This window comes from Mirounga leonina, unplaced genomic scaffold, assembly GCF_011800145.1.
Source record: "Mirounga leonina isolate KUSES-001 unplaced genomic scaffold, KU_Mleo_1.0 Mir_200, whole genome shotgun sequence".
NCBI classification, from domain to species: domain Eukaryota; kingdom Metazoa; phylum Chordata; class Mammalia; order Carnivora; family Phocidae; genus Mirounga; species Mirounga leonina.
The window spans coordinates 2,907,051-2,933,099 of NW_023270503.1; the positions used below are offsets into that span (position 1 = coordinate 2,907,051).

General features: G+C 59.4%; 1 protein-coding gene across 4 annotated transcripts in view; it reads right to left on the reverse strand.

Moving 5' to 3' along the window:
• ABR (ABR activator of RhoGEF and GTPase) overlaps nt 1-26,049 on the reverse strand; it is a 171,888-nt gene that overhangs the window by 1,263 nt on the left and 144,576 nt on the right. For 3 of the 4 annotated variants that reach the window (XM_035027633.1, XM_035027634.1, XM_035027635.1), the window contains 6 exons: nt 5,717-5,776; nt 5,330-5,439; nt 4,580-4,719; nt 3,409-3,543; nt 2,389-2,494; nt 135-282 (listed from right to left, as the gene is read on the reverse strand). In XM_035027633.1, coding sequence (XP_034883524.1) covers nt 135-282; nt 2,389-2,494; nt 3,409-3,543; nt 4,580-4,719; nt 5,330-5,439; nt 5,717-5,776 — 699 coding nt within the window. Of the gene's footprint in view, nt 1-134; nt 283-2,388; nt 2,495-3,408; nt 3,544-4,579; nt 4,720-5,329; nt 5,440-5,716; nt 5,777-18,852; nt 19,015-26,049 lie in introns of those variants that run through there. The other variant, XM_035027636.1, reaches the window with a different exon arrangement.

Genomic DNA, 26,049 nt, shown 5'->3' on the forward strand with positions numbered 1-26,049 from the left:
CCCCGGTGACATCCTACAGACCATCCACCCAGCAGCTCAGCAGGGATGGGCCGTGGGACTCCGAGCTGCTCTCTCTCCGCCCCGCGGGGAAGCCCGTTGCGCGACCCGAGCAGCCCAGGCCGTGCTGGTGGTACCTGGGCCATGACATCATGGGACCAGATGTCTGCAGCCGACGTGAGGTGTGCTTTGCTCTCCACTTCCGACGGTCTCAGTAACGTGGGGCCAAACACAGTAGCCAGGTTGTGAAGGGACATTTTGTTGATAGGTTCCTTCTCAGCAACCCTGAAAGGGGTGGCGGGGGGAGAGAGGGAAAAAAAAGGCATTTCTCAGCAGCCACTCGGAGCTCCAGACGCTTGGCCTGAGCTATAAGAACTCCTGGGACGATTCCCAGAAGGTGGGTACTAGCCGCCCTCTCCTGAGGGTAGAGACCTCTTGGTCAGGAGAGACTAAGCCAGCGGACCACGTCTCCAGCTCTGTCCCAGGACGTTCCTGTATTGGATTCCTAGCTCCCGGGGCCACCCCTTGACGGTGAACTGCCAAAGCCAGAAGGACCTGCTCCAACTCCTTCCCCTCGAGGAGGATGATGTTCCTGACTCGAGAACCTTCTCTGTCCCGCTCATCACAGCCCCGTAAGACCAAGACTCGAAGTACAGAGGTGGGACGTGACTTGCCCGAGGTCACACGGCTAGCCAGTGGCAGAGCTGGGGTCTGACCCCACGCTGTCTGCCTCCAGAGCCTGTGCTCTACCCAGGGTCAGCCGAGCTGCCGTGAGTGGCCTCGGGGGGTGGGGGTCCCAGAGGAGGGGGCCGCGGCTCCAGCAGCAGAACTAGACCCCGGGCTCTGCTGAGGCAAGACAGCTCTGATTGCAGATGGAGCCCGGGGGCTGTTCTCCTGTGCCTTTCCAGAAGGGTCTTCCTCGCGAGACCCCAGAGTTGCCTCCCTTTGGATCTTTCTCTGCTTTTCTTGCGCAACAGGCCCCATGCTCAGTAGATATTTCCCCGGAGTGACAGCGGGGGCTGCCATCTGGCTGGCATCCAGGCAGACCCAGTACCACCCAACACTATCACAGAGTCCCTGGGCCTCCATTAGGCCCAGGAATGTTTCTGGGGCTGAGACCACTCACCCCGAGCAGTGCCCCCCACTCCGACTGCTTTGGAAACGGGCAAACACTTGCATGCCAGGAGGTAGCTGTGTAGCCAGCCCAGCCCCCCTACACACACACACAGCCAGCCCAGCCCCCCTACACACACAGACAGCCAGCTCAGCCCCCCTACACACACACACACACACACACACCACCCCCCCACCCCCAGCCGGGGGCCCAGATGTGGGAACAGAGAGTGCCCGGTTCCCAGGTTGGAAAACCTAATGAACTCGCCCTTCCCACTCCTCCTCTGTGCATCCTCCCCACAGCGCTCGCCAAACTATGGGAACTGGTTGTGGCTCCAGTTCCAGCCAAACCAGAGGGAAAATGTCTCATGATGGGTGAAATAGGACCGCGGCCGCAGGCATTGCCAGGTCTCCACTGGCCCTCGAGAGCTGGCCTGGCTGAGCCACAGCCCGCAGCATGGGCCCGAGGCCTGGAACTGAGCTCAGGGAGGGGCAGGCCCCAGCTCAGGGGGCTCCCTGGTCCCAGGTGGCAAGTGGATTGAAGGGACACCAGGAGCTTTCCCTCCCCACTTACACCTGGATCGGGGCTGGGCTCAAAAGCGAGAGGCGAGGACACCGTGGGGGCTGGCTTCAGTTTAGCAGCTCGAGCAGCTCTCGGTCAGACCCCATGACAGAAGGGGTGGGGGAGAAGGCAGGAGGGGACTTAGCTTAGGACTTGGGACATGTGCCTTCCAAGGACAGAGCCGTTGCCAACACCAAGCAAAGCCCTGCTGGGCTGGGGCTCAGTTTCCCTGTCTGTTAGATGAGGTGCAGGTTGAGACCAGCGGGTTGCAAACTTTGGACTGTGACCCACAGCAAACACATTTTATGTTATAACCCAGGACAGGCGACTGCGTGTAACCGAACCGAACGACACGCACGCTACGGCTCGCAGCGGCCCCTAGGCCGTCCGTTCCCGTCCGTTTCAAACTGTGAAGTGGACTGAAGGACCACGGACTGCAAGATCCACCCACAGTCCATGGCCCTGGCACTGCCTTCTAAGCAGCGTATGGCTGATATGTGAGGCTGCTATTAGGACCCAAATATTTCTCAAAACAGAAGAATTTGAAGGCAAGAATTTGAAAAGCAAACTCTTACCCTGTGATGGATGACCCAGCAGAGGCGAGCACCCACGAGGAAGAGCCGAGGGGCTGGGACACTGGGCGATGTGTCCTCCCCTGCCGGGGCCTGCGCTGGGCTCCCTGCCCCCCTCCCCCCGGCTGGGCCCCAGCTCATTACCTTTTCAAGTGTTCCAGCAGGAAGAGGAAGGTGATGAGGTTGGGGTCGGGCAGGGTGCGGAGCAGGTGCATCATGCAGTTTTCCTTGGCAGCAGGGTCTGACAGGGCTGTGGGGAGAGCGGGGCTAGGGCGGGGCTTGGCTCCCAGGTGGGGAGGCCCGAGCCAGCGCCCCCATGGTCAGGAGGCTAAGGGACACCGAGGGAGAGCCCAGGCTGCAGGGGTGAGGGAAGCAGACCCTGCAGGGAAGGAAGGGCCTGGTATCTTCCCAAGGGTGGGCTACGAACAGCTGGTTCCTGTAGAAGCCCCCACCCGTGACCTGCAGCTCAATCAGGAGGCAGGCTGGCGGGGAGCAGGCACCCTCCCACCCCTCCCACCTTGCCATGCCCCCCCCAGCCGGGGTCTAGGGGGCAAAGCTTAGGGCAATGAGGACACTGCTTTGAATGCTTCCTCTCTTTCAAATGCCTGTGATGCTAGAGCAGGCAGTGAACAGCCTTCCAAGGGGCTCCTCACTCCCTGTGGTGGCTGAAGCCCTGATCTGCCCTGGGAGGAGGTGGGGGGGAAGGAGGCGGGGGGGGAGGCAGGAGGGAGGTGCCCAGAGCCCCGCCAGCAGCTTCAGCGCCCCTAGGGCACCCGTGAGAGTGGGAGGGCGCTGCTCTGGAAGGCTGGGCGCCGGCCACCTGCAGCGCATTCCCGCCAGGCTCGGCTGGCTCTGGGACGCTGGCCCTGACCACCCCCCTCAGGGCACATTTCCCCGGACGCCCGGCTTTCCAGGCAAGAAGGCCGGTATTCGAGGAGGAAGCACAGAGAGCAGCCCACGGGGCTAAGAGGGGAGCGAGGCAGGCGACAGAGGGTCCAGCCTCTGGCTCAGGCCCCAGCGGGTCACACCCCACCCTCTGGGCCACTCGGCCACGCCGCCCCAGAGCACTGGGCGGCTCCACAAGCCAGGGAAGCCACGGGTCTCCTGCCCTTCACTGTCAGGGAGGCCCGGCTCGGCCCGGCCCTCAGTCCCCCAAAGCCTCACCGATGCCTTCCATGAAGGCTGGGTAGAGTCGGTCTGTGAGGAGGGGCTCGGGCAGCTCCCGGAAGTAGAGCTTCAGGGTGCCGGCAATGGCGTTGATGTCCGTGTCACTCAGCATCAGCAGGATGTCCTTGTTATCTGCGGGGGAGGTGCGCGATGGGGACTGGGCCCGCCTGAGCCCCCTCCTTCCACACAGTCCTCAGCCAGGCGGGGGGGGTGGGGGGCGCTCCATCCCTCACGACCCAGCCACAGCCGGGGAAGCCCCCTCCCACCCCCTCTCCGCTCTGGCCTCCCCAGGAGAGGCAGGATGTAGGCGGCGGCCACAGGTGGTCGGTGACTCAGCCCCACGGGGGAGGGGAGCCCCGTGCGCCAGTCCAGAGTTCTGCAGCCACACTCCCACCACACGTCACACCCCCTCTCTGGAATCTCCCCGCTGCCAAGCCTCTCTCTGGAAGGCCCTGCACACTTTTTTCCACGTAAAATCCGGTTCCGACAAAGCCTCGGCTTCCAGGTTGCACAGAGGCGCCGTCCCCAGCCCCGCGCCCCAGGCTTCCCGAACACAGGCCCTGCCTCGGCTCCCATGGAGTCAGCCCTGCCCAGCCAGTTCAGGCCTCCTGGCTCCTGCAGCCTGACCCAGCCAGAGGGGGAGAGAAGCACGGGGAAGGGCAGGCCCCCCCACGGAGGGGTTTACAGAGCTAGACCGCAATGCCCCTCCCGAAGGGCGCTCAGGGCTCTGGAGGCAGCAGAGGGGAGCCCGAGTCAGCCCAGGTTCGAAGCCCTTCAGTCTCCTCACCGCCCCCCAGGCACCAGGGAGCTAGCGAGAAAGCCAGCAACACTGGAGTAAGAAAGATCGGAGTTGAAAGAAGGCGCAAAGCCTACAAGCTGGGCAATCCTGAGCAAGGGACGTGGCCTCTCTGAGCCTCAGTTCCTTATCTGGACCAGTGGGTAAGGGGCTGGAAGGGAGGGGGTTCCACGAGCGAACAAGGCAGGTTCCTTGCATCAGAGGCTCAGAGACGGCCCAGCGCATGCGACACTGGACCGCCGTTCACAGAACAAGGCCCCTCTGCCAGAGGTGACTTGGGGCCTCTCCGGAGAAGGCCTCTGGTGCTCCCGGGCTCCCGGGAGGGGGGCGCCCTCTCCCCACCGCTGCCCCGGCGGGGCCTCCCTCACTCACTGGCATCGAAGACGGCCTTCAGCGCCTGGATGTCCGTGGCTACCCCCGATATCCGGTAGATGCCGACCTCCTCGATGCCTCTCTTCTCCACCTCCTCCACACACTGCCGCACGATATAGGGCACCTTGGAGCGCTCGCGCCTGGGGGGGAGGGGCTGTGAGGGGGGGCGGAGGGCCTCCCCTCCCCACGACCCGGAGGCCTCCCCTACCCCCTCCCCCCCCCCGGCCGGCTGCAGGACAGAGGGGACAAAGGCAGGAGGAGGTTTGGGAGACAAGCCCAAAGACTCTGAGACAAGAATGTTCCTGAGAACACAGAGCTCAGCTTCAGATGCTTATGCAGGACCTACACATGGTCGCCTGAGGCAGGTGGCTGAGGTCCTGGAGGCAAGAGCAGTGGAGAGGGCAGTGGGGAGCGGAAGGGGACAGCCCCCCCAGATTCCCGCCTGCTGTGGCCAAGCCTCAATGTGGGCCTGCGTCCCCAGAGTTTCGCATTTACTCTAAGACACTGCCCATCCGGATGCTCACGGGCCATCTCCCGGCAATTAAGTGCTGGCTTGTTTACTTCTGAAGCATGTGTGAGACGGAGCCCTACCTCTGCGGGCCACTTCTGGCCTCCGAACAGGCCGCCCCTGACTCCCGAGCTGGGGGGTGACTGCTGAGGGGCCAGGCGGGCAGGGAGGGCTGGGCGGCAGGGGGCTGGCCAGGGCTCTGGGTGCTAAGACCACCACTCCGGCGCCAGGGGGGCACCTACTTAGTCACCACGCTTATCTTGACGCCAAAGACGCCAGTCTGCTTTTTGGACGGGGTCCTCTTCAGGCTCATATCCCGGCTGGTGAACTTCATGGAGAACTCCACTTTGATCTGGTTGGGGGTGAGGCAGGCACAGGTCCCCCAGGGTATGAGTGCCTGAGGAGAGCCTCCAAAACATGGGTCCCCTCCCCCCAGGACGGCCGCCGAGGGCTGCCTCTACCACCCAGGGCTCCCTGAAACACCTACGGGGAGGGGGGAGTGGGAAGGGCGTGGGCACAGGGGAGGGGAGAGGGACTGGGCTGAGGGGACAGGGGGCAAGACAGCCCCCCGAGGACAGCAGCCTGGGGCCCACCCACTGTGCGGACATTTCCTGTCTTTCCCGGCTCACCCCATTCATCTCAATCACATCCGTGTGCCAGTTCTTGGTTTCTACGGTCTGTGGATCCAACTGCAGAGAAAGGAAGAAAGAGGACGTGAGTGCGAGGGATGGAGATGGCAGCTCGGGATGGGGGGGGCCTAGAGCCGACGGCTGCTCATAGCGGGCTCAGTGGTCAGGAAGGCAGAACTGGGGCCCGAGGCTTCTCTGGAAATCAGCCCTTCAGGGTGGCGCCAGCCCCCAGCCCCTCCTGTCCTGGCTGGTAAAGGATGCCTGACTCCGTGAAGGAGCTGGGGCTCTGGCCCATCCCCCTCTGAGATGGGTATTCTCACCCACTTCACAGATGCACACACTGAGGCTCACAAACAGGCGGCCACTGGCTCAACCACCAGGATTGGAGTCGCCAGGGGGCGCTGTGGCCAGTGCGTTCGGAGGTGCTGAATGGGGGCCAGCAGAGGTCAGGGGCCTGTCTCAGGAGTCAGGCTGCCTGGGTCCGAATCCCAGCACTGCCGCTGCCAGGTGTGACCTTGGGAAGTTCTGACCGTGGCTCAGCCTCCCCTGTGTCTTCTGCTTCCCGCAGCCAGTAGCAGAAGCTGCCCGGCCGGAAGGCGCCCCGAGATAACTGGGGGTGAGCAGCTGGCCTCCAAGGAGTAAAACACTCTGGGGGGGAGGCCCCCGGATCGGGCGGGAGCCCCAGGAAGTGGGGAGAGCAGGGGAGGCTCAGAGGCATCCCTCACAGGGGACCGGACGGGACTCCGCTCCTCTGACTCAGGGGCCTTCAGACTGTTTTTCCTTGTGCACCCACATAATGATTTTGAAAAATTATGCACTCCCCAGCACATTTGCAACTCGACATCTGAATATTTCCAAAGCAAGTTTAAATAGTTGCAAGGAATATAACTTCCAGGATAATGTAAATATTTACATCTTAAAATAAAACTGTGACATCATTCTTTTCAATATATTCCGTGGGATCCAATTACCACAGCGATCTGCTACCCACCATCGTTCATGAGGAAAATACAAGCTCTCCTTTCCCTTGTAGACACCCTGCATTGTTTCTTTTTTCTCCCAAAGAATTTTGTCCTACTTTGTACTTTTCTGTCCTAAAGTCTTTTATTCATCACCCTATTATATTTTGCCTCAACAAAAATATCTGTAAGGGGCGCCTGGGTGGCTCAGTCGTTAAGCGTCTGCCTTCGGCTCAGGTCATGGTCCCAGGGTCCTGGGATCGAGCCCCGCATCGGGCTCCCTGCTCAGCAGGAGGCCTGCTTCTCCCTCTTTCACTCCCCCTGCTTGTGTTCCAGCTCTCGCTACCTCTCTCTCTCTAATAAATAAAATCTCTAAAAAAAAAAAAAAAAAACTTAAAAAAAAAAAAGAATCTGCCTATCCTCCCAAGCAGACTGAAAAAAAAAGCCTTAAAAAAAACCCTGTAGAAATGGCAATAAAGTACTTCCTGAGACCACAAGGCTCCAAATATCCAAGACGTGTTCAAGATTAGTTACTCCAGTGATTGGCAGCACACAATAAAAACACTAACCAGCACGTTACAAATAAGTATTAATATTCAGTAGCAAGGTACCATCTTGGTGGACTCGTGTCTCTTCACGACACAGAGAAAGTAGAACACTTTTTCTGTTTTAATTCATGTATTTTTTTGCTAGGGGAACTGGGTGCAGTCTCAATATGCTTGTGTGTGTGTGTGTGTGTTTTAAGTTGGTTATTTTTTTAGTAATATCCACACCTGATGTGGGGCTTGAACTCACAACCCTGAGTCGCAGGCTCCACTGACCGAGCCAGCTGGGCGCCCCTGGTTTTGCTTTTAAACAGTATAGGGTGAAACATCTTGTTCATATAAGTAACTAGGTGGGGCTGAAAATAGTTTTATTATAGCAATGTTATATGATTCTTTAAACTCTTTCCTCTTCGTTTGCCTTAAATTGCATATATACCTATTAGCAAAATTTATCTTATTTTTATTATTTTTAAAAAAGATTTTATTTATTTATCTGACAGAGAGAGAGAGAGCAGAAGCAGGGGGAGCGGTGGGCAGAGGGAGAAGCAGACTCCCCGCTGAGCAGGGAGCCCGATGCGGGGCTCGATCCCAGGCCCCTGGGATCATGACCTGAGCAGAAGGCAGACACTGAACGGACTGAGCCACCCAGGCACCCCTGTTAAAATTTATTTTAAATGATCTCTCAGCTGACAATGTCCACCAGTTCTGCGGCGAGCAAAGAACTGGAAAGCACCTGACTCGTGAACGGATTTGGAACTCGGCCAGTGGGGCCTTCTACTTTCAGCACACCTACACCCGCCTTTCATGAGGCGCCGCTGTCAGCCACCCAGGGGGCCTAGGCGCCCCGGGCCGTGCCCCGCAGCGAGCCCTGGGCTCCCTGGCAGGGGAATGGAGCTGAAGGCGGAAAGCCCTTCTCACGCACATGGCTTTTTGGCAGCAGCACCTATGGGGGCTGAGAGTCCACAGACTGATTCTCTGAAAACTCTCCCTGCCCACGTACGCCCTGGAAGGCCTCTGTGCGCACCCCCAAGAGCGTGTGCACCACAGTGTGAAGAGCACTGTTCCAGCAGGCCCACAGTGTGAAGGAAAACGGTCGGGTCAGCCCAGGGTGGCTGGGCCCTGGGGCTTCCTACAGCTTGAGCTAAGTCCTTCCGCACCTTCTATCATCCGCACACCAGCTGGGCGCGGGTGGCAGGGGGCCTGGGGTTTGCATGTGGCCCAGCCTCCCGCAGTCCGTTCCCTGCCCAGATGAGGGGTGGAATTAAGAAGGGGCCGAGGGAGGGCCGTGTGGACAGACCCCAGCAACCCCCATGCTCCCCACCCTGCCCCGGCACCTCCTCCAACACCCAAGGGAAGCATGCGGGACTCACCAGCCTGGCTGTGGCCCAGCTCCATACTCCAGAAGCCTTGGGGCCAAGCGTCCCACTGGGTCCCAAAGGAAGCCCCTGAAATGTCCCTCTCCCAAAATTTTTCTGTCCCAAACCCTCGCCAGGTCTGTGGCACAGGCCGCCCCTTAGGTGTCCTTGCACCTAACGCCCCTCCTGGGCCCTGGCACCTCCTGGCAGCCACCACGGACTGAGCCAGGGGGTCCCTCCCTGGGTCCTGGAGTGGCGTCTGGGCACAGCCAAGTGGGGAAGGGCAAGGATTGAGAGTCAGGCCTGCCTAGGTCCAAATGTCCACTCTTCCACTCAACTGTGTGAATTCGGGCAAGTCACTTAAACTTCCCTGAACCTCAACTTCCTCACTGGGGCATCCATACCACCTCAGAGGATGGTTCTGGAAAATCATCACAGAACTAATGTATTCTGAGCATTTCCCAGGAGTCTGGCATGAAGACAAACCTTCACATACAGAATCTCAATCGTCATAACAAGGCTGTGAGGTTTAGCCTTTTTATTCTCCCATTTTATGGACGAGAATACTGAGGCTTAACGAGACTAGGGAACTTGCCCAATGCCACACATCTAGGAAGTGAGAGCTGGGGCCCAAGACTGAGTCTCCCTGACCCGCCCACTCTGCTAACCCTGCAAGAGAAGGTGTAATGCACCTTGCCTGGTGTCTGCGCCTCTCAGTGACAAGGCATCTGCTCTTTCTGGTATTTATTTAGAAAGGAGACATCAGGGTCGCCTCCAGTATAACTCTGCCACTCCTTCCCTACCCCCTGCTTCCGTCCTAGCTGCCGAGCAGCAACCTTACACTTTCCTGGGGGCACGTGAGATACAGGAAAAGCAACTCCTGGTGCTAAGGCCCGGTCCTCGGCCTGCTTCTTCCAGGAAGGCTTCCTTGGAGAACTCCAGGCCTCAGGCCTTTGGTTCTCCTCAGCCTTCCTGCCGCAAGGATGCTGTCCCTCTGCAGCTGGCTGGCGCCCTCCCACCTGTCTGGGGCCAGGGCTGAGTCAGGTGGCACGTCTGTGTTTTACTGTGAGACCCCACCACTGCCATCTCCCGGATCCCCTTGGCAGGTGCGGCCCTGGTGCGCTGGAGGGAGGCCTGCCTAGCCCCTCAGTGCCCCGACCATGAAGTTCTGTCTCCCAGCAGACCAGCAGCCTCCAGAAACCAAGGCTATTTTCAGGATGTCACTTAAATACAGAGAAGGGAGGGTGAGGAGTGGAGAGGGACATGGCACATTTTCCAGAGAAATGATGCTGCCTGAGCTGCTGTGGCTATTTATAACCCCTGGGAAATGTGGACTCTGCTATTTCCTGATTAGATTAGCGCTGGGGGCAGAAGAGTCAGCCCCCAGGATGTCCGTGGACAGAACACCTGACCGCTGACCCTCCAGTCCCAGCAGATAGGTGCCACCCCCCCGCCTTGGGCAGCGGGTAACGAGGCAATGCCAGATTGCCCGAGGGAGGGAGATGGGGCTGCGAAGGGCCAGGCTGGGGGAGACCCCCTAGGGGGCCCCTCCTTCACCCCACGGGTAAGACACACACAGTTGGGGCTCCCCCAAGGTGGGGCACGGGCAATAGACAGAAAAGAGCCATAGGACATCCTAGAGAAAGTTCTGGGTGCGCCACACACCGCCGCAGGGAGCGGCTCAGTTATGTTCTGTTTGCTTGTGTCTTTAGACTCGGTCAGGTCATGGCTGCCAAGAGGACACGGCTGACCTTGGGGACTGATGTCCACAAGAGAACTGCCAGGTCGTCTGCAACAAAATCCTGAGCTCACGTAAGGAGACGGAGACGCATGTTCTCAGAGGGAATCTGGCAGGTGGTTGGGGAGCTGCTGCTTCCCCAGCCTTGAACCTAGGACAGGAAAGCCCATTGGCCTCGAGGGGGCGCTGGGAGGATCCGAGGACAGGAGGGCAGGGGAGGATGCTCTGTGCTCCCCCCGGGCATCCTCTGGTTGGTGGGTGCACCTCGCTCCTGCAGGAACATCCTTATGGGCCTTTAGGCCTAAGCCCTTCCTCCCAGCCTGTTGGTTGCAGGCGCATCTCCTTCCCTCTGGCTCAAGGGCTGTTCGTCACCACCTGCCAGTGCCTGGGGTTTCAGCGGCACCAGTGAGTTTGGGGTCCCTGTTCTCACTCCCCTGGGTAGATGACACGGTCCACGGTCAAACCTGGGTCCTTCTGATGGTGGGGCCACAGCCTTCCCGCTATACTGCACTCCTGCAGCCACACAGCTTGCCCCAAAGTCTTCTGGTGATTTCTGCCACGGCCCCTTCCCACACGCCCTCCCGTGGGGCCTGTGGTCGTACCGCACCGTCTGGGCTGCGAGGCAGAGAGCAGTCCTCAGCATGCTACTTCGAGCCCTCCGCTTCCCCTCCCGCCCAGAAGCCTCTTGGCGTTGGGCCCCTGCCCTCAGAACCTCACTGTGTCACCTCCCCAGCGCAGGCCTGAGGCCCCGAGGAGCCCACTGATCCCTGACCTCCTGTCCCCGCGGGCCTGGCTTCCTGCTTTCTGTCGCTCCTCTGAGGCCCTTCCCTTGGCTTTCTGAGTCCGGGGCCTGGCGTCCTGGGCCTGACCGGGGAGGTGGCACGGACTTGTCTCGAAGCCAGAGCCGTTTCTACGGCTAATGAAAACGAAGTGCTCCTTTAACAATAAGGGCAATAAATCCAGTCTGCTGGAGCCGAGGCCCTCAGAGGTGAGCGGGGCTCTGAAGGGAAGGCAGAGATGGCTGGCCGTGTTTCCGGGGGTGCCTGCCAGAGGCTGAGTGCTGGGCAGTGGAGAGCAGGCCCCGAGCCAGGTGTCCCGTGGCTCCCAGGCCGGTGGCCATGGTGGCGGTCCTGGGCCGGCCTTTTCCTGCCCTCCCGAGTGTGTCCACATACTCTGGGCTGGGTCCCCTTGGGACACCAAAGCCAGTCTGTCATTGGGACAGACCACAGGCGTGAGAGGCACGGCAGGGCTGGCAACAGGGGGCCTGGGGAGCGGCCGAGGCCTGCCTCTCCTCCTTCTTGGGAAGGGTACGGGAGGATTCCGTCGACGTGGCTGCTCTGAAGCTCCCAGAGAGGCAGGGGTGGAGTGGGGCGGGGAGGGGGGTGCCAGGACCTACAGCCTGGCTTCCAGCACAGCAGCTGGGCCAGGGGAGCGCACGGTCAGGCTCGGTGAACTCACGCCAGCCCAGAGGCTGGCTCCCGCACCATTAGGCCAAGCGAGCTGGGCCCCCCCAGCCCTCACCCTACAGGGCCAGGTACCCTCTCCCAGGGCAGCCACACGACCCCAGGCTTGTGCTGACTCTGCAGGCAAAGCACCCGGATCTTGCCTCCCCTCCCCCCGCCCCCCTGGACTTTGAAGTTCTCAGAGGCCCACATATGGAAAGGGTTTAGCAGCTCTGAATGAGGCTTTTATTGAAGCCAGGTTAGCCTCATAGCACCCACTGCGACCTGCCTTCCCCAGCACTCAGCATTCCAGAACCCAGTCTGCCCTGTGCCTGCCCCACTTTTAGTCCCTGGGCTGGGCACGGCTGCAGGGAGCACTCAAACCTGGGCTGCTTCGGGAGACCCCCCAACGCTGGGCGCATCTCTCCCCGAGCCCGGGGGCCCTGTCCTCCTCGGGGCCGGCCCACGCCCCACTGCCTTCCCTGTTCCTCAGAGCCTGGACACTTCACCCCAGAGCCAGGCCTCAGACAAACAGCCCGGAGGCTGCCTCGCCTCAGCTCAGGGCCACGCTGGGGGCACCAGGGTAATGAAGGGAGGGTCACTCTGGCTGCGGCCCGGGGCAGCCTCGTCTCCCAAGTCGGGAGTGACAGGCTGAGGTCCTGAGCAGGAAGCTTCCTGCTAATTGCCACGGGAAGGCTAAGGGCCGGCCTGTGGGACCACGGTGGGCTCAGCGGCCCACTGCTTTGGTGAGCCCTGTGAAAGTCCTCCTCTGAAGCTGACCTCATCCTCCCTGCCCAGGCCAGGAACGCGGTCTGGGCACACAGCCTGTTCCTGAGAATGAGCGGCCCCTGCGAGTCCGCTGCCCGTGCCCGCTCTGAGGGGCTTCTCGGCGGGCTCCTGCCCGGCCCCACACTCACTAGATAGCACCAGAAGGAACTGCTCATGTCTCTGAACAGCGTGCTGGGCTGGGTGCTCCAGGCAGGAAGGCACCCCAGGCAGGGCACCCCGCCCCGCCCCCGACAGGCTCCATGAGCACCCAGAAAACCCGGCAGCTGAGGGGCCGCCCCAGGCCCCCATGGGGCTCTGGCTCCCCACCCCGGCAGGGCGGCCCGCTGGCTGTCACTCTGGGTCACTCTCGGAGCCTCAGTTTCCACATGTGAAATGAAGTAGATAACAATAGCCCCTCAGAGTTTATTGCACAGCACGGGCTAAGAATGACGTCTGGTCCTCAGCCAGGGCTCAAAACGCGACAGCATGGCTCAAACCGGGCTTACGCTCCCCCGCGGCTTCCTGCTGCACTTAAATTAAAGGCTGAACTCTTTGCTGGGGCCTGCAACGTCCTATCCCAGCTGGCCACGGCCTGCTCCGTCCAGGGTGCCCTCTTACCCTGTCCCGAGCCTCTGCTTCTGAAGATGCCACGGCCACCCCACCAGCCACAGGGTTTTCACCTTGCCAGTTCCTCTGCCTGGAATGGCACTGTCTTGGATCTTTCCAGAATCTTTTTTTTTTTTAAATTATTAATTTATTTAAGAGAGAATGAGAGCGTGCAGGGGCGGGCAGAGGGGAAGAGAAAGAGTCTAAAGCAGACTCTGCACCAAGCACAGAGCCCAACACAGGGCTCGATCTCACAACCCTGAGATCTGGACCCAAGCTGAAACCAAGAATCGGACGCCCAACCAACTGGGTCAGATGCCCAACCAACAGGCGCCCCCAGAATCCTTCTTGTCACTTAAATCTTAGCTCAAAATTACCTCTTCCAGCATGGCCTCTCCCTCCCCATCACTCTCTAGTCCATTACCCAATTTTATGTTCTTCCCAGCACTTGTCCAGCCTGAAACAATCTTATTTATTGCCTGACCCCTTCTGTAGACAGAAAGTTCCATGAGATTAAGGGCTCTCTGACTCCCGCCTCTGGAGTGCCCGGTACATGGAAGGTGCCCATCAATATTCAGGGACCAAATGAATGAAACGGGATGTGGGGGATGGAGAGAGCAAAGCCTTCCCACCGAGGCTCCTTTGGGACAGGGGTCAAGAAGCCCTACATTCCTGCTCACCTCTCTTCTCCTGTGTCCAGTGACTGGCTGGCCGTGGCCCAGAGGCAGCCCTGTGACCTAACCCCCCAGACTTTCCCAGTGTGTTGAGAGTTTAAGGCTTAGGAACAGCAATCTTGAGACATGGCCAACATCATCATATGAGCTGGATCTAGGAGATCATCCTGTTCAGCAACTTCATGATACTGATGCCAGAGAATTAGAAAGGTGAAGAGATTTGCCCAAGGTCACACAGCCAGTAAAGACAGCAGACTTGGGGTTAGAAAGATAAGGCCTCTTGACTGCTACTAGCCTGGCGGAGTCTCCAGCACCCTACGCCGCATGAGCCCGAGGGGCAGGGTGCTCTAAGGAGGAGGCCAGGGCACGGAGAAGGCTTCAGGCGCGTGATGCAAGGTGGGCTGTGGCTGTCACTGCTCGGGCGGGGCCCATCCGGGGCACCAACCTTGGCAGGGATCACTGTCCAGGACAGAGATGGTTCTAGCTCCTGGCTGAGGAGTCCACAGTCTCTCAGCCAAAGCAGAGCTGAGATCACCGCGGGGTTCCGGTGCCCTCCCAGCCTCTCTGCAGAAGAATCCCAAGGGCAGCTCTCATGGTGGCCTCCCATCTCTCTCGGCTCACCCTGGGGACAAAGGACAATGAGGCCTTGATCTAAGGCTTGCTGGGATTCTGGACTGACTCTGGTTCCTCCCGGGGATCAGGCATGCACGTTCCAGACGTGGGGGCATGTATGTTCCTCTAGGGGCTCAGGAGCGGGCAGAACACACATACTCTTCCCGTCCCCAGCACGATAGGGAAAAGGAAGCCAAAACAGTACCTGCCGACCAGCTCCCAACAATCTGGGCAGCTAGCAAGGCCACTCGGCAAAGGGCTGGGCCTTTCCAGACTGGTGCTCCCTCATCAATGCCTGGGAACTCCCCCAAACCAGCACCTGCAGAAGTTTCTGGGCTCTTTCCAAAATGTCTGCCCTCCTGGGGCCTCACTGCCTCTGGAAACTCTTGCAACACTGGGCTCCCCCAGCTCTGGCCTTTCGGAAACCACCTTGGTTGGCAGGCTTAGCTTCCCCTGGTCTGGGGCCATCTAAAAGCTGGGGCACTAAGCCCAGCATGGCTGCCTGCCCAAGCCGCCTGTGGGCCACAGAGATGTCAGAGAGGGCCAAGGCCCTTTCTAACCTCCCCAGGTGCAAAGAAACAGCACTCTGCCAAGTGCACTTAGAGTAGGGGTTCCTACCTTGGGATCTGTGACCCTATCTAAAATGGCACACCATTTGTGCATATGGGTGGCTCTGCGTCTGCATGGGGGCTCTGTGACCTCCATCAGGTTCTCAGAGTTGAGGTTTCCTGCTTTGTGGAATCAAACAGGCCTCTTGGGAGTCAGCTTAGTAGAGAAATAGGGGCACTGGCAGTCAGGAGACCACCCACGTGGCACCAGGAGTAAGGTCCTCTCCCTCTAGGGAGTGAGCTAGTGCTGGGACAAGCTTCGTGGCTGTGGGAATGCAGGGAGGTCACTCTGCTCCCCCTCCCAACTCTCCAGCCAGCCTGGTCACAGTCCTGGCTCTCACAGAGGACCAGGGGGAAATGGGCCGGCTGCAGAGGTCTCTGGCCCAAGAGAGAGGCGCTACTGTCCCTTTCCTAGAGCTGAGGGATCGCTATAGGGGCACGAGTGGGCATGTGGATGGTTAAGACACGGACAAGGGTCCCTTCCCTCCAGCAGATAAGGCAGACAGGGGCAGGGCAGGGGGAAAGGGGCAATGCAGAGTATGGGCAGCCAGGGCAGGACAGATGTCTCCTGCGCAAGGTTTCAAGATCCTTCTTGATGCCCAGAGCCAGATTATGAAATAAAGTTAATGAGCCCAAGACATATCTACGTCTGGTAGCCTAGCACCTTTGTACCCTCAACGCCTAGAACAGCCAGTGAATGGCTGTGTGAGCCTGGCGGGGGGGCGGAGGGGGTACACACGGTTGGCGTACCTGGTGCTACCTGTTAGGGAGAACGGTCAAGTTCAACAACAGACTCTGGGAGGGGCTAGGAGCTGTCCTGCGGTCGCAATCAAGATGGCAAAGAAAGGGACCTTCCCAAGCCCTAAGGTTCCCCAGACAAGTGGCCCAAAAGGGGCTTCCCACCCTCTCCGTCCTCAGTAACACCTCTGACTGTCCCCAGAGCCAGAGGAAAGCAAACCCCATCATCACAAGGCAGCGGAGTCACTGCGGTTCAGCAGCAAACACTTGCATTCACCTTGCTGGCCTCTAGCTCCCGGATAGAAGTTCTTTTGAGGCAGGGAATTCTCAGCCCCACGTGGCAACCCCTCAAGCAGAGACAAGGTCATCAAGAACTGTCCTCCACTGTCCCCCACTCCTCTGGGCCCTGCCAGTCCAGCCTGAGTTCCCACCTCCGGGCACCTCCCACCCCAAATGCTGCTGGCTTGGCCTCTGCCTCACGGCAGTCCTGCTACCCTCTCCGTGGCTCCCCAAGTGATCCCATTACAACCCTGGGATACTTCAGGGGGTGGGGGATGGGACTCCTCCTTGAGCCTCTCAAGTGCAACCTCAGGATCTAGAAGCAGGTGGGAAGGCCGGAAGAGCAGGCACCGAGCCTAGCCTCTGTGAGTGTGATCTGAAGCAAAAAGTTAAAACATAAAAACTAAAGGAAAAGGAAAGCAGAAATGTGTAATGCCAAGAGCGCTGGCAGAACCCGCAAACCCCAGTGCCACGTGTCTCCTCTGCTAAATGCTTGCACAACAAACCAACTGCCAAGTCAGAGGCCGGAAGGAGGCTTCAGCCCCAGAACTCTCCTTGGGGACAAGAACCACCCCAAACACAGCTCCCTGAGACCTGAAGGAGAGCCCCTTTAAGCAACTGCAGACCGCTGGGGCCAGGGACCCCCCAGGTTCATACGAGGACTCTTCCATCGAAACAGCTTCTCCCGCCCCAGCATGGGGTCCCCAGATGAGTCACACACGCCCCCCTGGCAGCCTTCAGTGAATCTTTAGTGAAATGGGAGGAGGGCCACAGGTGTCTTGGCATCCACAGCAACAAATCCTCAGGGCAAAGCTGGGGAGGAGCTCACGGGCGACCCCTCCCGCCAGGCTGGGCGGTACCTGGCACCCTTCCCCCACGCCACCTAAGCTGCTGCCTGGTCCCAGCCCCCTGGCTGGCAGGGAGCCTGCAGCACTGACAAAAAATAGGTTACTGCAGCTGGGGAAAGAAGGCAAGTGGGCAGCGGGCCTGGGCCCACAAGTCCGCCCGCTCACCCGCTAGCAGGGCGCGTGAACGTGCCAGCGTGCAGACCCTTGTATTGGTGACGCGGACATAATGTGTCACACAGCAGGAGCTCGGGGACCCCGCTGCCAGAGCCACCCTGCAGCTGCCCTCAGCAGGCCAGCACCTGGCCGGCCCACCGCCCTTGCCCAGAGGGCACCATCAGACTCGGAGAAGCAAGAGACCAGTGGAGGTACGGCTGGCTCAAGAATTCCTGAAGTGGATTCTTGGATGTGCCGGTCACAAACACACGGGGAAAGAACACAAAGTCTGGGATTTGGGGGTTTAAAAATTGTCCCCTACTTGCCAGGCCCCTCCCCAAAGGGACAGGTAAATTGGAAAGCTTTGCTTGCCTGATACCGGGCCGGGAACCCGTGGGGTCAGTTTCTCGGCAGCCTTGAGGTTTGGGAATGGACAATGAGCCTGGGGCTGGTGTCTGCTGGTCTCAGCAGGGGCTGGGGGGGAGGGGGGTGCGGGGAAGGGCCGGCTCCGTGCTGCCGGGCACAGACAGCTGCCTCAGCACAGAGGGGCTCCAGTAGCAGCTGAGGCCAGCAGGGCCCTGTGAGCTGGGTCCCCGGAGATGCTGAAGGTGACCTGGGGGCCAGGGCAGGACAGCTCAAGTTGCTGCCCTGCCCGGCACTTTCCAGGACTGATGTCACCTCTGGGAGGTCAAGTATGCCCCATTGGCAGGGGGTGAAACGAGACAAGGAGCCAACGGGCCCGAGATCGCTTCCTCCTGGCAGGTGCTGGCTGGCACCGAGGACTTGCACAGAGGGATCCCCCTCTTCTGAGCTGCAGGATGGCTTGCAAATCTCCATCAGCCCCATGGAGTAGCCAAAGCCTCCGTTGAGGGATGGACACGGCCCCCTGCCAGCCAGGACAGGCCCCCTGTGACATCTTGCTCGGGTGGCGAGTTCAGGCTGCAGTTATCAAGCGCTTACTGTGTTCTAGGTGCCAGGCCTGGTTCTTCCTCGGACACCCGATGCCAGGGCCCGGAGCCAGCCCCAAGGCAGCCTGCCCAGCTGCAGGACAGTCAGCTTCTATCTCAGATTTTCATCCCCACCAAGGTCTGGGGCTGCAGGCAGGACAGGCAGTCTGCCCTGGCACGGCTTGGGGGCTGAGCTGCCTGCTGGGTCAGGAAACCCCTGGCACACTGGTGCCTCGCTGGCATGGGGCCAGCCGTCACCTGGGTGGTCCCCGACGAGGCAGCCCCCTGGAGGTTGGAGCCCCCAGCCTCAGCAGCACCACCACCTCCACACGACCCCCACCTTCCTCCCTGGTGGGGCAGGAGGCCCGCAGCCCACACAAAGAAGTATTCCATGGCCAGTGGTGTTGAGGTGCTTCTGCCAGTGTCCCCCCCCCCATAAAGGGGCAGCTAGCAATGTCCACTGGGTTTGGGAAGGGGGCTCAGTCGGGGCTGGACACCCTGGGTGGGGGTGACTGAGACCCAGGAGACCCCTTTCCCAAACTACTCGCATTCCTGCCTGTATAGACTCAGAAAGGAGCCGGGCAGTCCTCTCCCACAGGAGACAACCCCCTTTTTCCTGAGACAGGGACAGATGCAGAGAAAGCCGCTGGGGTCAGGAGTGGGGGTGGCAACAGCATTAATCATCAAATTAAGGCCACTTAGAGCAGACCCACACACATACCCCAGCCTCTGTCCTAGGACTCCATGATCAGGCAGGAACTGGAATGGATCTCCAAGGGAGGGTGGGGGAAACGGAGCGGCGGCAGTCCCCAGCCCTCCCACCCACTAGGGTCCCCCCGCCCCCCGCCCCCCCACCGCTAGCACCTTTTGGCGGAGCAGCTTGCTGCGCACCCGGCCCCAGAGCCGAGCGCCGGTGTTGGGGGGCCGCCTGCTCCCCGGCTCCTCCAGCCGATCCAGGCAGCAGCGCTCCAGGGGCTCGCACACCGCCTTCAGGCTGCAGTCGGGCTGAGGCAGAATGTCGGTCATGCCGGCGGCGGCAGAGCCCTGCCCGGACTACCACCGGCCTGCGGTGCCGGCTCCGGGGACGGGGACGCGGGAGAGGCCGCCGGAGCTCGGCGGGAGCGGCGAAGACCCAGGGAGCGTGCGGAGTGCTCGGCGCCCAGGCCGGCCGGACTGTTACTCGAGCCGGGCAGGGAAGCGCATGGCGGGAGGCTCCGCTTTCTCCTCCCCTCCTCGGAGACAGCCTCCCAGAGGAGCGCACGGTGGCAGCCGCGGGGGCCTCTCTCTCCTCCGCCTGCTGGTCCCAGTTCGGCTCGCAGGGACGCCCCAGTGCGTGCGCCACGGACCGCCCGAGACGGCAGGGGGACCCGCCCCCACCGAAGGAAGTGACTCAAAGAAGGCACTGGAGGCTGCCCCTCCAAAAAACCCAACCTCCGGGTTTTAACTCTTGGCAGGCTGGGGCTCCCGCTCACCGACCCTCAGCCCAAGTACTAAATAAAGTTTGACAAGCAGCTAAACACAATCCAGTCCCTTCCCCTCTAGATCCCCGGTTAACCCCTTCACCACCAGGCCGCTCCCTGGCGGCCCGGGGTGTCTAAGGGAGGCCTGGGAGGAAGCCAGAAGGGGTCTGCAGGGGCAGGAGCCGCGTTTTGGCCCTGGACAACCGCCCTTGTCCCAGGCAAAGGACCCACGCCGCCCTGGAGTTCTGCTCCCCCCACTCCTGACTCCTGCCCCAAGGCCCCTCCCTGCATGCCAGTTTGGTGACAGGGCCAGACACGTGTGGAATGGAACTCACAAACCTCCTCTTGGGAACATAAAGAATAAAGAAGATCCCCAGTGGGGCAGGCTCCTGGGCTTCAGTGGACCGGGAGGACCTGGCCGCTATGGGCTGTCTCCAGGGACGTGAGCAGAAAGCCAAGAACGACACTGGTTACAAACACCCAGCAAGAGGTGCCTCTCCCCCAGCCACTTTTAACCGTGGCCCCGTGCACCTCACCAGAAAAGTCCAATATAGGTTGTGCCACCAGGGGCAGAGGACATCCAATGGCAAAGGGGCAATCAGCCACCCTGTCTGGGCTGGGTGTGGCTCAGAAGATAGAGAAGAAAGACCTTGCTCTTGATGCTCAAGTTGGTAAACATTCTAACCAGAGTGAGAAATGAAGCATCCAGTTAGAGTCTGGTGTCTGGGGAAAAGAGAAAGGCCTGAACCCCAGACGGTTAGGGTACACAAACCCCAGAGGCACCCAGGACGTCACGTTACGCATTGCTAGGCTCAGAGTAAGGAAGGACATCAACATTTTCATGGTACCATCCATGAACCAGGTCCCATACAGAGAGCTTTCAGATATCCGATTGCATTTAAGACTCACAACTTTTGTGATACTTGGGTTATGTCTCTGGGCTCAGGGAGGTAAAGTTCTCTCCTGAGGTCAGGCCACTGCAGCCGGGGAGTGACAGGTCTCTTCCACAGCTGCTGGTGCTCACGCCCGCTCAAGTGTGGCTGGTTCTTCAGAGTCAGGAAAAGGCGCTGGGTCTGCACATTTCTTGGATGACCCCAGGGCCGTGGGTCAGGGCACAGAACCAGCCCTTGGCATCTGGAATTCTCCTGCTGGATCCCCACCAATATGTAGGTCTTGCGGCTTAACATCAGAGACCCTCTGTGTTTTGTTGAGCAAAGGGGAGCTTCACTACAAAGTAGCCGAGACCTGATCATAGTAAGAGCCGCCCTTAATGAGCCCATAATACCTTGCCCAATACTCCCTGAGGGGGAGGGAAGGAGACCCACAGAGGCAGGGACACACGTGTGTCCCCTGCCCAGTCAAGGCCTGAGCCACCCTTCCTGACCTATTCCCCACCTGCCTCTCCCAGGGCACCGGGTGCTACCTCTGAAGGGAGTCTCCCTCCAGTGCCCTGAGGGGCCAGGCAGCCTCCTCACCCTGGCTGTCACAAAACCCCTTTTCTCCAGGAAGGCTTTGCTTGCTCCTGCAGCCTTCACTTCTCCAACTCATTCGTTTCATTCAAGAGGCACTGACTGAGGGCCTGGCTCTGTGTCTGACCCTGGGTGGGGGCTGAGGAATCACAGCCATGTATCAAAAGCCTGACAGCCCAAGAAGAGAGCAAGACGTGGGCTTAAACACATCTTAACAGTAAACAGAAAAACATTCGTGCACTTGGCACATAGCAAGTGGGCACCTACCATGTGCATACCCAGATGGACAAAGCATCGTCTCTGCTCTCAAGAAACCCAGTCTTAAGCCATAAGAACATACAGATAAAGTACAATGACAGCTGAGAGAAAGGAGAGAAAATTTCTATCCAGAGGAACCATGGAAGGCTTCCTGGAGGAGGAGGGGTTGGCATGGGCCTTAAGAGCTGTGGAAAAAGGCCACCCACCCTGGCTTTCTTCTGCATTCCTCTGGCTAATGTGCAATTGCTGGTTGTGTAACTGGCTGGTAAGGGGTCATTATAATTGCTGACCATGTCAGTGCGCTTGGCACGACCAGCTGGTTAACTTCAAAACGGGCCCCTTGCTGGCTTTCTAAGGTTCTCTCCCTTCTATCTGGATCATACACCACAGGGTGCAGGTTGGGGGAATGCATTGCAAGGTGTGCCCCCCACACACACACCGGGTGTGTGGGAGAAGGAGGACAGTACAGATCCTGTTCCCAAAGGCCCGTGCTTGTCTGTCTTAGGAACCCCAGGCTCAATACTTGTCTGGGTAAAGCAAGCTCCGATTGGGTGAAAGCTGGCCAACTGGTCTCCATGGTGACATAAGCGCCTTAGCAGATGGGTAGCTGAGTTGGGAGGCTCTTCCCTTGAGATGTTCATCTTTCCCTGCCTCCCTGTGGGCTGGGGGCTCTCTCTGGGACAGCACAGATTTGCCTTCTCTTCCCTCAGCCTGACTCACTCCTTCCTGGAATCAATGGTCTAGGAGCAGGCTGGGGGGGGGGGGGGGGGGGGGGGGGGGGGGTGGGGTTGTGCAAGACAAATGTTCCCAGTCAGTTCCTCAAAAGCAAAGGTCCGAATTCTGGTCCCTCCAGCCCACCATGGACCCTTCCACATCTTCGCTGGATGGGCTAGGCTCAGGCTGTCCTGACCACCCAGGAAGGGACCGCATCCCCTCCTCCCTCGGTTCATCCCTTCCATCCAGCCACACCTGGCAGAACCCGCCTCTGAGGACAGGCAAGAGCCCCCTGTCTGGATAAACAGAGCCTGGGCGGAAAGGCCCACAGGAACAGATGTCGCTGTCTTTGGAATTAAAAACATTCCTAGTAGACTGTCCTGTCCTCCCTCATTCCCGCTCCCCCCACCCCAACCCTGGCTCTCTGCAGGAGGAATGAGAAGGGCCATCCTCGGGGAGATGCATGGTCCCGGGTTCTACCTAGGGAGGGGTATATACCCGGGCCGGCTGGGACTGGGCACCAGCCACAGCTGGGGCTGAGGCACAATCAGGTAAGTGATCAGCAGCAGCACAGAAGGAAAAAAGGTCAACAGGGAATATATGCAGCCTGAGGTGTGTGGGCGGGAGATGCAGGGACGGCCACCAGGGCTGCCTTGACGACAGCTGGGGGTGGGGCTAGCTTCCAGGCAAATCCTCCAGCCTGTGAACACGAGGAAGAAGGTTCTTTCTCAGAACTTTTGAGATGTTGCTACCACTTTCTGGAGTGACCTCCTTTTCCCCCCTGGAATGACTTCTGCCTTCTCCCCAGCCCAGACGGGAACCCTGATTCCCTTTCCCTGTCCTCTAGCCAAATGACCCTAAGTCAGGAAAGGGCGTTTCTGTGCAGCCAGCTAGACCAAGGCCACAGGCACCGCGGTGCACAGCCTGGGAGCGAGGAGTGGAGGGGAGAGCCCCACGAGGCTACCCAGAGAGTCTGGGTGCAAGAGCTGGGAGCATGAGAGGAGCCTAGGATTTCGCTGAGGATGGAGGCCAGGAGGTCTGCCAAGAATGCTCCTTCTCAGCCCCAGAGGAGCACAGCATGGGGCAGGCCCCACAGGAGCAAAGCTGGGGGGCAAGGTGGTGGTGGAGAGCAAGGTGGGGTCTGAAGCTGGAGGCTGCAGAAAGGAAGCTCACAGCAGTCCTGCCCAAAGACAGGCACGGGAGTCCAGGCTGAGAGGACCAGCAGGGCCAGCAGGGCCGGGGAGCCCATAGAGATTGGGGCCCTCGTACAGGCTGTGCAAACTGGTGGTGGGGGGGTGGCACGTTGCAGGGCAGCTGTGAGAAAGGAGGATGGGAGACTCCCCTTAAGATTCCTGGCTCCGTAGTCCCTGCATCCCTAATGCATGTTCTCACCTCTTCTGGTACTTATCCTAACCCAGACCTGTGCATTGGAGGGGCAGAGATCTCCAGAGGATGAGAAAGTGAGACCCATTTATGCTTTCCTATCTATCCATCCATCTTTCCAAATATCTGCTATGTTCAAGGCCTGCATTAGGCCCAGGGACAGAAACACTTTGCTCAAAGTCACAGAACAGCCAACGGCAGAGTTGAGCCTAGATGCTATATTTTCACTCACTGACTCATTCATTCATTTATCATTGAATAGATACCCCCCCCCACACACACAATGCCAGGCGGGGAGGACCTTGAACAGGTCCCAGTCTAACAGCCACCCCTGCGAGGAGGTAACAGCAATCGGGACTCTTTCAGGCAGTCCAGGCCAGAACTCCCTGGGGCCTGGGCCCAACTCACTGACCAGCTGTGCATGGGGCTGCAGGCTTCCAGTTCTGGAACCCCAGCCTCCAGGCCCGCCCCAGGTGTGGCACGGTCCTCCCATGTCCCAGGGCCCGCGCCGATTGGCAGCACAGGACAAAACATGCATTGCTCCCCACACAGCCTCGTTCCCCACTCTGCCTGGCTACCCTGGGCTGGTGTCTTGAGGGCGCTTGGTGGCTCTAGGTAGGCTGGAGAAGCTGAAATAACCACAGAGCTTGTCCACGGCAGAAGAACTATCCTGATGGCACATCCCTGGCAACCCCTAGTGATTCTCACAGCATATTTGGTCATGGAAACGGCTGGAAAATCCACTTGAGTCTTTGGGAACATCTTGCTTATCTAAAACAAAACCCACCCAGGGACAGAGTGGGCAGAGCACACCCACCACATGTCCTTCCATTCCTTCCCCATAAAACTCATGGCCAGACCAATACCCAGACTCCCTTGGCCTCTTGCCTGCTCCTTCTCACAGAAAGGAGGTGTATGGCCAGGGTCTCCCAGCACAGTGGAAGGACGGGGGCGGGGGGCAAGCAGAGGACCAAAGGGGGCCCCCCAGGCCTCATGCTGAAGACATTAACAGCCTCAGACAAGAAGATTTGAAAGTAGGTCAGGGTCCACTGAGCCCCCATGCCTTTCTTCTCCTTCTCTATTACCCAACTCTTTTTCCACCCAACTCTGAGCTCCAAGTGAATAGGAGAAAGCTCCTGGGAGCCAGGGAACCTGGGTGAGAGTCCTGCCTGGTCACTGGAGACTGAGGAGCCACTTTCTCCCTCTGGGCTCAGTTTCCACACCTGTCAAAACAGGAGCCTGGACCAGACAAAAGGTCATCAATGAATTTTTTTTTTTTAAGCAGAGGACACTCTCTTTCTTTCCAAATGAAATGTTATGCCAAAGTCTCCCTGCCCCCCAATCAGATAAAAGCAGAAGCAGAGGCCCCTGGTTGAAGGTGCCCTCCCAGCAATCCCCAAGCTCTGTGGGCAGAACCCGGAGCCCCCGAAGGAGACGGTTCTCATGAGAACTGCTGTTTCTCTTGACCACAACCACAGGCCCCCGCTCGCCCTCAGGGTGCAGAGATGTGGAGGCCAGGGAGATTAGGGGCTTTTTAAGGAAACTTCCGGGTCAGAGTCCTGGATCTGAAACTTGTGCCTTATCTCTACTTTTCCCTCTGTTTTGGGAAAACCGTGGGCCTCTGCTTTGCTGGTGTGGGTTCCCTTCAGAGGTCTTACAACTAGGGATAACGCTTATCGAGTCGTTCAGGCTGGTGTTTTCTGGGTCACCTTGGCCCTGACGCCAGCATGGCTCAGTCCTTGCCTGTAAGGGTAGGCGCAGGCTGTGCCCCGAGGTGAGACCCTCACCGCAGGCCACCACTGCTCACCCCCTCCATGCCATGGCAGAAGCTGGGCTGCAGTGAGGGGCCGCGTTGGGGTCTGCAGCACCTGTGGTGAGGAAGGCTGGCAGAGCCCAGGCGAGGTGCCCCCTCACAGCATTCACATCCGTCTCAGCCCCCCACTTAGGGATGTCCCTGGCAATTCTTCTACTAAGTCCTTTTCTCAGAGGTTTAAAAAAAAATCAAAAGTGAGACCGCCCTAGGGACTGGTGTTTTGGATTTCTAGGAGGATACAGTTGCAGCCTCCCCCTGCAGGGAGCTTAGCGGTTCCTGAGAGTGTGCAATATGCCGGGTAAGGTCACCTCTGTAATCTCATTTGATATTGACACGGGTTCAAGAGGGAGCACTCCGAGAGGTCACTGGGGCCACTTGCTATCTGGTGGTGGAGCTGGGGTCAAATTCGGCTCTTCCGCCTGAGTCTAGGCGCCCCCCAGAGCTGGGAAGAGCGCACCCCCCTTTTGGTTGGTTGAGAAGCTGGGTATTCTCAGGCACTGAATGAGTCAGTCCCCAGGGTCCTCTCCGGATCGGCTTCTCTGCTCAACACCCACCCCTGAGAGGTGGGCCTAGGGAGTGGGCAGCCAGCCTGCCCCTCAAGGGGGCATTCCCAAATGGGCCGGGAGAGCAAGAGGGAGACTTGAGCATCCAGCTGCTGCTTCTTGAATGCTTCCTGTCTCCAGAATCCACTGGGCAGGGTCGGCCTCCCCAGTTCAGGAACACCTGGGTGGCCGGCGGCTGAGCAAGGGCGGGGAGAGAGAGGTTGTACAAGTGTGGGGAAGTCCTCGGGCAGCAGGGCGGCCCTCTCGAGGGGTCCTGCCTCTGGCTTCCCCCCATCATGCTGCCTGCTCTCCAAGTGTCACCGCGGCATCTGGACCTGTCTTGCAGAGGACGAACAGCGATCCAGCGGTGGGGGGACAGGCCAACGGCTCCAGTCCCAAGGCCCCCGGGAGGAAGTAATGTC